Source organism: Mercenaria mercenaria, chromosome 19 (genome assembly GCF_021730395.1).
Source record: "Mercenaria mercenaria strain notata chromosome 19, MADL_Memer_1, whole genome shotgun sequence".
NCBI classification, from domain to species: Eukaryota; Metazoa; Mollusca; class Bivalvia; order Venerida; family Veneridae; genus Mercenaria; species Mercenaria mercenaria.
The window spans coordinates 8,224,212-8,236,444 of NC_069379.1; the positions used below are offsets into that span (position 1 = coordinate 8,224,212).

General features: G+C 34.6%; 1 protein-coding gene across 7 annotated transcripts in view; it reads left to right on the forward strand.

The window, feature by feature from the left end:
• LOC123542083 (cadherin-99C-like) overlaps positions 1–10,370 on the forward strand; it is a 28,304-nt gene extending 17,934 nt beyond the window's left edge. For 2 of the 7 annotated variants that reach the window (XM_053531621.1, XM_053531623.1), the window contains 4 exons: positions 5,681–5,792; positions 7,308–7,345; positions 8,228–8,341; positions 8,976–10,370. In XM_053531621.1, coding sequence (XP_053387596.1) covers positions 5,681–5,792; positions 7,308–7,345; positions 8,228–8,341; positions 8,976–9,169 — 458 coding nt within the window. In that variant the 3' untranslated portion in view covers positions 9,170–10,370. Of the gene's footprint in view, positions 1–5,680; positions 5,793–6,917; positions 8,342–8,975 lie in introns of those variants that run through there. The other 5 variants (XR_008368655.1, XR_008368653.1, XR_008368654.1 and 2 more) reach the window with 5 other exon arrangements.
• Positions 10,371–12,233: the final 1,863 nt, after the last annotated feature.

The following is a 12,233-nucleotide window of genomic DNA, read 5'->3' on the forward strand; positions in this document are numbered from 1 at the left end:
GGAAATAAGTTCAGTGACATGTCGGAATGAATGCTTTCTAATTTATAAAGAGCTTAATAGCCTTAAAAACAAGAATTAGGATTTAATGATTACATTCACATGATTTTAAATCATTAGACTACTGTTTGTTTCAGTATTATGCAGCAGTTATTTGAATAAAGGTTTCAGACTGTTCTTAAAATTATAAATGTGATTAAAGGTTTCACCTGTTTCACAGTATCATTATAAGAAACAGATATCAAATACTATAAACACAGTGAGATCCTATTAGCGTGTGCATCGATTGCTCAAGCACCCTATCTCGTTTATACCCAGCTATTGTCCTGATATTGTCTATGGTTTGAGTACTCGAAACGTTAGATGACTGGAACATTTTCCTCATCCCCTTACGGACACGAGCAGTTTGTGTTTTACTACATATCGTAGGTTTTAATAGATTTATAGGTTACATGTTTCTGATATGTTTATAGGTTATAGGTTTTAATAGGTTATAGGTTTTTTTTAATATGTGTATAGGTTATAGGTTTTTGAATAGGTTTACAGGTTATAGGTATTTTCAATAGGTTTATAGGTTATAGATTTTGATAGGTTTATACGTTATAAGATTTTTATACGTTATAGGCTTTTTATAGGCTATAGGATTCATAGGGTTTTTTATTTTGTTTATATATTTTTTTTAAATAGGTTTTTAGGTTATTAATAGGTTCATAGTTTACAGTTTTTCATAATAGACTGATAGATTATATAGTTTTGATAGGTTTATGGGTTATAGGTTTTTAATAGGTTTATATATTACATGTTTTAATAGGTTTATAGGTTATAGGTTTTTAAATATCTAATAGGCTTTTAGTATCTAATACATTGTATCCCACTAAACACAAGGTTGAAATACTCAGTCAATGTATTTTTTTCAAAGGGGCGGTCTCCATAAGGCTGTTTTCCTGGTACAAACAGATTTTGATATATTTTTTCTAACAGTTAGCATTTTGAATGGGCCTTACATCCCATAAATAGTTAGCCAATCGGAGTTTTAGTTTTGAGAGAATTATGTCTTAAGTGTGGGTGGGGTAATTCCATACTTGTCCTGCCATACATAACAAATAGGTGAATTTCAATGTTTTTATATCAGCTGAACTAAAAGTAAAGGGGTATAATGTGTACACTATATACACATACTGCCATGATGTAGGACATTTGATTCTGCAGCATACCTTTACAAAAATATGCCACTTCATTTGAACATTGTAGAATCTTACACATTTTGCATCTACCAACATTGCGGAAAACCACAACATTTCTTGATACAAGAAGGGAGACAAATCCCATTTATTGAGAATACTTGCTAATGACTAGACATTGCAGAATTATGGGGATTGTTCTGTGCTTTGCATGTGAAGCGACTTATTTGCCCTTAAATGCAGAAAAAGACAAGAGAAAAACGCAGAAAATGCCAAAATTTCATGTTTCACAATTTCAATTTATTTATGTGTAAATGAAACCACTGCTCAATGAAATGTACTGTACTTCAAAACTTGACTCTTAGAATCATATTTTAGTTCTCAGTTGCTATTAATTTGATATTGTCAAACAGCATTTGCACCCTCTTAGCGTTGCTGTACTGGTGAAAGCAATGAGGAAAAGATACAGACTTTGCAATCAAATATAAGAGCCTGGTGTATATTTACTCCTTGTGTTATGTTTTTTGTTTCAACTTTCTGATATTTCCTAGTCTTTATGTTATTCTGCATTACCATCATGTGAGAAGTCACGCACTTTCGGTGTCCTATACCTCCGATGCAGCATCTATCAAAGCTATTATGTGTTTGTCATGTGTTTTGGGTTGGCTTTATGTTTGCTGGTGACATTCAAAACTTAAATAATAAGTAATAATAATGCCTGTTTTTATAAATATGTTAGTTCTGTGTTTTTGTTGAAGCTTTGTCATATTGGCAGATTTATATCTATGTCTGTCTTTTTGACACACATGGCACTTCACAGCAGAAGGGGATGATGGTGGATCTAGTTCTGAAGGGCTGGCATTAATATTTGATTGTCGTTCCCTTAAGATGGAGTTAGGCAAGGAGGAACTTGAATCCCTAACATTTATCACAATGCACATTACCCTCGCTAACTTCTGATTTTATTATTTTTTATTGAAGGTAAAACACAAATATAATGTTCATTCAATCTTCTTATTCTGTACGAAAGCCCATATCTGACTTTACAGCCTTTGCAGATTTTGCCTCCTGACTTTGCCACATCATATTGAAAACAAAATGTATACAAATATAAACTTGATGCGATCCTTTAAATTAAAGTATTAACAGTTTATAACTACAACGAAACAGGTTATAAAATATTGTATAAATGAAGTGAAAACAGATTCCTTGTTGAAGCATTATAATGATACACCAATGGAATCAAATGAAGCAAGGTCAACTTATCCAATAAACAGAAGAAATTCAAAACATATTTTAAACAGTTCCTTATCTACCCGAACATATAAGGTAATGGTTTACATAGCATGTGTTATGCAAAATACCAAAAACAAGAGCTGCCACTAATGGTGACAAATGCCCCCGCAGCACCTTGACCTTTGACCTGGTGGCCCCAAAGTCAGTAGGAGTGGTATCCTCAATAAGTACTATCAGCATGTGAAGTTTGAAGGTCCTGGGTGGAGTGGCTCGCATGTAAAGTGCCTTCATGCAAAAAGTTAACGTTGGCCCCTGTGACCTTGACCTTTGACCTGGTGACCCAAAAATCAGTAGGGTTGGTGTACTCATAAAGTACTATCAGCAGGTAAAGTTTGAAGGTCCTGGGTGCAGTGGTTCGCGAGTAAAGTGTCTTTATGCAAAAAGTTAACGTTGGCACCTGTGACCTTGACCTTTGACCTGGTGACCCCAAAATCAGTAGAAGTCGTGTACTCAATAAGTACTATCAGCATGTGAAGATTGAAGGTCCTGGGTGGAGTGGTTCGCGAGTAAAGTGCCTTCATGCAAAAAGTTAACGTTGACCCCTGTGACCTTGACCTTTGATCTGGTGACCCCAAAGACAGTAGAGATGGTGTACTTAATAAGTACTATAAGCATGTGAAGACTGAAGGTCCTGGGTGCAGTGGTTCGCGAGTAAAGTGCCTTCATGCAAAAAGTTAACGTTGTGACGAACGAACTAACTAACGAACGAACAGACGGACGGACAGTTGAAAACTAATATGCCTCCCTTCGGGGGCATAAAAAAACTTGCCAAATAAACAAGAAACAATTTCTCAATTTATGCTAGAGATGAACAAAACTTTGGAGCAAATGTCAGGAGAGAAAGTCTTTTCAAGCAAAAGACCCTTTGTGATATATTTTAATAGATAAGAAAATACAGATATCTGTACCAAAATCAATGTGGACTTCTTCACTGAGCAATCTAAAGATGTTGCAACCTTGTTGAAGGTAAAGATTTTTATTTTCAATACTGCGAAAAAAAGGTAAATTAATTGGACACCGGCTTCAAGCGATACCTGCAAAATTGTAAAAATCACTATGCATTTATTTCTTTGATGTGACACATCCTTATTCAAAGAAGTCAAATATCCGAACACCACATGAATGAAGATGTACAAAGCATTTGCTAAATAAAGAAATGAAAGCTTAGTCAGTATTTGACAATACAACATAAAGGTTTGGATGTATAAAGAGTTAAATATATTACTTAAGACTGTGTTCAAGGCAGAAGATATTAAAATGAATCTTTGAATCAGGTATTTTTGTTTTGCTGTCATTTCTGTATGCCTTTACTAGTAGAGAGATTTATAGAGAACTGGCAACATAAGATGAATAGAAGATTATCATTTTTAAGAAAGTGCTGAATAACAAGAGCTATCTCAGAAGACAGCGCGCTCGACTATTTCGATGCAGGATAGTGAACTGGGCACATCTAAGAAAACTGGAGCTGTCACTGGAGTGACTCCAATGATGGATGAAGATATTGCACAATAGCCTGATTCAAAATTATTAAGTAATAAGAGAGGTAAAGATAAAGTGTATCAAAACACTATATAAGTATATTCTAAGCAAAAAGCGATCATAATTCATTAAATATTGGTGCAAAAGTTATGCGCCTTGTGTCATATGATGTGGGTGACGATGTGGAACAACTACTTCAAGTTTGAATTAATTATGCATTTCATAATAACTGAGATATAGTGAACATGCATCAAAATTAACCTTAAATTCTAAGTAAAAGGGGGATTAATTCATGCAAAAAATGTGCCAGAGTTATGCAACTTATGTCATATGATATAGGTAATGATGTGGAATAATTATTTTAAGTTTAAATCAGATCCATTCAGTAATAACAGAGATAGAGTGAAAGTGCATCAAAACTTTAACCTTAAATTCTAACTAAAAAGGGGGAACAATTTATAAAAGAATTGTGCCAGAGTTATGCACCTTGTGTCAAATGATGTGGATGATGATGTTGAACAACTACTTTAAGTTTGAATGAAATCAATTCAGTACTGACAGAGATAAAGTGGAAGTGCATCAAAACTTTAACATGAAAATCTAAATGAAAAGGGGGATAAATAATAAAAAATTGGTATCAGAGTTATGGCCCTTAGGTCAGATGATGGGGGTGATGATGAGGAATAACTATTCAAAGTTTGAATCAAATCCATCGAGTAATTACGGAGATATTAGAAGAAAGTGAAAGTGTAAAAATAACTTTAACCAAGGTAGGGATGCGGAAAGACGCCCGACGCCGACACCAGGTGGAGTAGGATAGCTCTCCTTATACTTCGTACAGCGGAGCTAAAATGACTTTTTAGTTAAATACATTATGATTCATTGAGTCAGAATTATTTTTACACATAAATGGATTGAAATTCTGAAATAACAAATAATTTGGTATTTTCTGCATTTTTCTCGTGTCTTCTTCTGCAGTCAAGGGCAAATAAGTCACTTCACAAGCAAAGCACAGAAAAATCCCAATAATTCTACAATATCTAGCCATTAGCAAGTATTATCAATAAATGGGATCTGTCTCTCTTCTTGTGTCAAGAAATGTTGTGGTAAAGTTGGTAGATGCAAAATGTGTAAGATTCTACAAAGTGCATATGAAGTGGCATATTTTTGTAAAGGTTTGCTGCAGAATCAAATGTCCTACATCATGTCAGTATGTGTTTATAGTGTACACATTATATCCCTTTACTTTTAGTTCAGCTGATATAAAAACATTGCAATTTATCTATTTATTATGTAAGGCAGAACAAGTACGAAATTACCAAACTTACACTATAGACATAATTCTCTCAAAACTAAAGCTCCGATTGGCTAACTATTTCGGGGATGTAAGGCCGATTCATAAGGCTAAGTGTTAGCAAAAATATATCAAAATCTGTTTGTACCAGGAAAACAGCCTCATGGAGACCGCCCCTTTGTTACGGTGTATTCTTCAGTTTTAGCCTTTTAGAAAGCTAAAGTAAATATTAGGACATACGAATGTTTTGATTTACGAATACATACGAACATCTTATTTTACTAAAATGTTTCTTATCTATTTTCAAAGGCTCGTCAGAATCCCGAGACTAACTGGGGAACCATGGTTAACCTCTGGCATGCGAGAATGAGGAAAACAATAGACCGTTTTTGCTTATTACTGTGGATAAATGATTTATTCAAATTCGTTTCAGACAATGAAATTGACGAAAAAGGTGAAACATGTTCTGTTCTAACACTGATACTTGTTGCAGTCGGGTCTTCGTGTGGAATGCTTGTAATTGCCGCGTTTATTGTTATTATACGGTAAGTTCTGTCTTTAATATACTATACTGTCCTTCGTCGTCTGTTGTCATAAACCTAGTTTCATCAACTACTATTCTAACTGCAGTTTAGTATATATTGTGGCATCTGACCACCTCGTGTTAGCGGATGTGCCATATTTTTCTAACAGTAATTCAATATGCTGATGAAACCTCTAGTTTAAAAATTGTGGAGAAATTTGGTGACATGAATGTGATAAGTTGAACACACATTCTGGCGCTAAGTATACGCAGGTATGACCGAAACTATAAATAGATGGTGACGAATAACAACTGCGTTTGCTACAAGCTTTGTTTATGCATTTAATCGTTTAAAAATGAAAAACTTTTTGGTCGATTTACCAAACATAATTATGTTATTATGACGTTTTAATGACATCATCGCAAAATTAGAAAATATATTCATTTTTGCGTTCTTTCTTTTTCTAGTTCTGAATAAGGTAACGGAAAATAGATGTAATTTTAATGACGACAGGTAACGAAAACCAACACAAAACGTTCCAAAGCTTAAACATTTGTAATTCTATGAAAACGTCTTTCTGGATGATAGGAAGTTTTAAAGTATGCGGCTGGTAGGCGTATCTAAAGTGTAAAGAATTGCAAGGTCACTGACTTTGAATGTCTTGCCCCTCACAATTACCGTAGAACAAATATTTTAACAGCTGCAAAATATTCCAAAGGAACTACTGAAATTTTGCTCCCAGGCTATGAAATAGAAAGTTACTCATTAATGAGAGAATTCGATTCTAGAACTATAATCAATGAAATGTTTATGAGAAAAAACATAACAGTCAGTAGAAAACGGACATAACTAAACCAGAAAACACGCACGATTTATGTCTTTGTGCGTTTATTTAATCATTTGATGATTTAAAAATTATGTTTTACCCCGAATATCACAATAGGCTTCTTTTATAAATGGCAACAAGCTAGTGAATAACATCGTAACGTTTTGTACAGTACTGTATTTATTCGTGTTGCATGTGCAAGGAGAGCCGGTGCCCACATTATTAAATTATATCGCGTCCCGCTGATCTACGGCAGTTTGACAGACAAAAACTTGGAAAACTGTTTTCTCCTAATTATGTTTTGTTTGTTCGATTTTTAGAGTGACACGTCCCAACTGCAGATCATATGGCAACCTGTCCAGGTTAAGATGGCGGAGGAAGACCCCCGGTGCACCATCAAGGCGTTGTTACACGCATGGGCGTGTACCTGAATAGAACCACCGACCTCTAGTAAACCAGCCACACGGTTTTCTCAACTGAAGACTTCTATCCATTAGCGAGGGCAGGAACACATCGGCCAGGAACAAGTGATATGAAGTCACGACCTTATACACTCGTCCACGAAGGACAATGTTTCTAATTTTAACCTTTCGTATAGAAATGCATGATTTGTCTATTGCTGCATATATCCAAGATATTAGACTTTGTATTGTTTAAGCATGTCTGTTTAACAAATGATGTAATTTGTAAATGTCTTTCACTGAACACAGGCGAGGAAATGTCATATGTTGCGGAAAACGTCACGGAGGTTGGTATACAACTATATTTCTTAGCACGAGCTAGTTCCCCAATTCAAAATATTCGATATAATTTTATAGTTTTCATTTTAAATACTAGTGAATGTATAATTAAACTTATATTTTCTGAATCTTACTGAATGTCTCTTATGGATCACACAGGCATTTCAAAGTTGTTCTAACAAATTTTAGTGGCATAAAAATACGGTACATATTCTACATGATCTAGTAAATAATATCAAGATAGCTCAATAGGGAGAGCGGAGATCTATGGATCGCGGGGTTGCGAGCTCGATCCTCGGGCGGGCCGTATGCTCTCAATGACGATTTAATAAAAGACATTTTGCCTGAAATCATTCGCCCTCCACCTCTGATTCGTATGAAGAGGTTGGCAGGTACTTGCGGAGAACAGGTTTGTACTCGTACAAAATCTAGAAACGCTGGTTAGGTTAACTACCCGCCGTTACATAACAGAAATCCTGAAAACAAACAAGTCAATTTAACAATCAGGGTGGCCAACCCACATGACGTCAAGGAGCTTGCGTTTTTCCTCGACACAAAGCGCCTGTGTAACATTTTAGAACTTATTTCAAATATTTTACGCCAATGTTTTAGCCGGGAAAGTATTGAGAATGTGTGCGGACGAATTAAAGCACTCGTTTTAATTGGTCCAGTTCTGTAGAAATTATCCGCAAAGATGTTAAATGAATTGACCTTTTTCTTTTTCCATTATTTACTGAAAAGTCTGATGTTATTGTGGTAATATTTTTTTTAAAATACATTATATTTGCCTTTGTTATGAAGCAGTTCCGTGTTGCAATATTTTAAATAATGTGTCTACTTTCAATATTGCCATAGAAAGAAGTCCATTAACGTCTATATTCTAATTACAGATAGACTTAATGACGAAGCGTTACACGATTATCATACAGAAAACGAATCAAACATTCAAACGAAAACATCTGACAATGTGAGTCAGATCCACGATGCATTTGAGCTAAGTAATGGTAAGTTCCTCAATAAAAAATACATCCTAAGCCATTGGTTGTTGTTTAATGAAATCATTGTTTTGAGGTCAGAACTGCATGACAATAACTTTATTCAAGTGGTTACCACTTTTCTATAGAAATTATTTCGATTTACGTTATCAATATATTACATTCACCAAATATTTTGTCTGTTTTCTTGTTGTTGTTTTTTTCCAGTGTTCCCATGTTCAATCTTCTTTGTTTAATAGAGACATCAGTCGAGTCGTGTTAAAATTGTTATGTAAACGCTTTTAAATAAGAAATATATTAAAGAAATAAATGGCTTTACAAGTTCTAAAAACAAACATTTAGAGGTTTACTTCAGCTTGTCGTGGAAAGATGGTCTATTTGGGACTTTACGTGAACGGTCATGCAAAAGGTTGATTGTCGGCTTTAGTCCTAGCGTAAGCATGCTTTCACAACATTAAAACGGTCTGAGAAATGTAACTGGTTATTTGGTATTGGCCAAGTAAATATTGTTTTGGCTAGTTGGGTTTTCAAGAGCTATGTCGAACAAAACGCACAGGGGGTGAGTGTTATCCGGCTTGACAAAATCTAAACAAAATATGAATATGTAAGTGTGTCTGAAATTTAACATATGATTTCTTTTCAGTGAATTCTGGAGACAGCCAAATTAATACAGTAGATTACGAGAACGACACTCCATTGGAACACTATGAAAGACTAGGAGGTACGAATGAAGAGAACAAGCCGTACGATGTTCTCAAAACTGCGGAATATGAAGCATTAGGAGAAAGAACTAAAGAAGAACAGCAATATGAAGGTTTAAATATTTCTAAATCCTAAGTAGACAAATAGACAAACATGTGGAAATAAAGAAAACACGTTACCAAGTACAGATGACTTTGCAGATATTTGTTTTGATATGGAAAAGCTTAGCGTACATCTATTTGTCAACAAATGATGTAGTTGGTTTTCTAAAAGTTCCAGTTTCCAGTGCATGCAGCTTCTACCCAGAACTTCCTTCCTTGTCGATCTGAAAATACCGGATATGACAATTTCTACGGACAGCAATGAATGGTTTGTGAAAGGGCTAATCATTATATGATCATATATATTATTGTCATTATATAATTATCTTTCAAGTGACCTCAAAGATTATGTATATTTTTGTTTATGTATTATTCGTTCTCTTTGTGCTTAAGGGGGCCTCCCTGGCCGAGTGGTCAAGGTCGCTGACTTCAAATCACTTTCCCCTCATCGATGTGGGTTCGAGCCTCATTCGGGGCGTTGAATTCTTCATGTGAGGAAGCTATCCAGCTGACTGGTTCTAACCAGGTGCCCGCTCGTAATGAAACAATGCACGGAGGGGCATCTAGCGTCGTCCTCCACCATCAAAGCTGCAAAGTCGCCATATGGCCTAAAATTGTGTCGGTGCGACGTTAAACCCAATAAAATAAAATAAATAAATTGTGCTGAAATTCTGTACTTGTAATACTTTACATAATATGAAAAACGCTTTACAGACATTGTTTTTCTTCTTGTTATAATAAATGTATCGCTTTTCAACCTTATAATAGTTACTTATATTAATTCGACTTCTAAACGTAATTATTTGTATGAATTAAATGTCTTAAAATATCTTTTAATTGTAATGTTTCAGTTAAAGTTGTTTCCTTCCCTAAAGCAATTTGCTTTAACAGATTGTTCTTTTCTCGCACAACGAACATCATTCTCACAGCGTATGCCTTTCTCAATCCCATATATACTTTACTGTATTGAAAGGCCATTAATTTTCATTATTTTATACCTCATTATGAATTTCTCATTTTTGTTTTATATAAGTATACTATCATACACCACAGTATACTTACGTTCTTTGTACAGTAAATTGTATAATGCATGATTTATCTACAATGTATTGAGTGACTGATAAACCTTATTAGGCTGATTATTGATCTGAATTAATTGTTATAAAAATTGTACTGTAGTATATGTTTATTTTGTACCTGTCAATATCATAAATAATAAATATATAATATATATATGAATAGAAACAAAACAGTACTTGAGCACTGATGCTAATGGCGCAGTGCGCCTCCCGCGCCAAACTCGTATAATGGATCCAGGTAACCGGAACGTCGTGGCGTTCAGACGTCGACGTCATTCAACAAAGCCAAAATGGCCGGCGAGCGAGTGCTTAAGGCTGTACAGTAGTAAATAAATTTGCTATATGTTCTATATAAATATATAAAATTAACAATCATCCGAGAGCTGTAACACATAGCCAGGCCAATTTTAATTAAGAAACACTAGCCTTATGTTCTTAAATGACCTATAAACCACCAAAGACACCAAGATAAGTAGGATTCATGTATCTTCTTAAAGAGGAGTTTTTTTGTCTATGCAGACGAGTTGAAGAGTTAGATATTTAAGATGGTAACGCCTCGCACCGACCACCACACCCTGACATAACTGAATTGTATTTCGCAACTTGACATAACTACTGTCCGTCCATTTAAGCTGACGAAAGTTGACTGTTAAGTAGTCTTCTTGGTGGTAAAACTATTTCTTTCACGAGATAGCTGTCTCTTGCAATAAATGGTAGATATTTGTACTGCAGAGCGATTTTCGGTACAAATTTCAATTCCAAATGTTACGTATACTTTTGCACTATTTCAAGCCTACTCCGTTTGCTTCTTGATGTCAGTTAAAAGATGAAATTGCTTTCATAACGGAATGGCCCTCTTCACAGCTAAATCAGCTTGCTGGTAAACATCACCGCAACCATAAATTAAGAAAAGATGCTAATTTTAAGTTGTCTGGAAAGTGAAACCAAACTTGCATGGCCTACCATACCTCGATTGTTGATATTCGATACAATGCTTGTAAAAATGCAAAATAAATGATTATACTCATCTTAGTTGATGGTTTTTTCTTGCTCGGAAATTGCGACAGAGGTAATTACCGTATACCTCTGAAAGTGGTAGCTCTGTTGTTTCACAGGCGTGTTAATTAATATATGGCAACCCGTGAAAGTAGATCTATTAAAGCGGAAACGTTATTGTCTGCCTAAATATAAAATATAATTAATAAAACATTTGACACGTTTAGTTTCTCTAAACGAGCGTTTCATGTGCGGATCTCTTTAATTATGGGCAAATATCACAAAAACAAGCGCAATGGCCCTATACATTTTATTTTATCATATTATAGACAAATATACTATACGTTTATCTACGAGTGTGGGAAGTTTCATTTTATTCTACATTGTAGAAAATTTTCTATTTGCGAAAATGATACCAAAAAACGCAATCTTCTCACAGACGACAATTATGAAAACTTGTGCGACCGCCAAATTTCTCAAATCAGCTTTGTAAAGAAATTAAGCACATAAGCCATTTTGTATTTGCCGAAATTTCTAAGTATAGTATATTCTATAATTTTGATACATCAGGATAAAACACAATTCTACATTGTAGAAAATAAATCTGTCCAATCGTGCTGAATTAGCTTAAATATAACCAAATATTAATGAAACAAACATTAGCGGTCATATACTGCAGTGGGAAAAATGTTCTTTTCTGAAAATTAATTGGAAACTGCTTAAGGGACGTCTTGGTAAGACTCAAACTGATGCTATAAAGTAGCAATGGAGAATAGTCAATTTAATTTTACCAATATTAAACAAAAGCTAACACTCAAGAAGAATCTTGATTCTGTTTATCATTTTAAAAGAACGCTTTACTGGTTTCTAAACATCATTTTCTAAATCTAAAGGCATAATCCGCAAACATTTGAATTATAACACGTCTATGACCTGTATTTTCAAACTAAAGCTAAATATCAAGACGGGCGTTTTTTTAGGAAAACAAAAAATGGAATTTAACTATGCACTTTACTGTCAAAG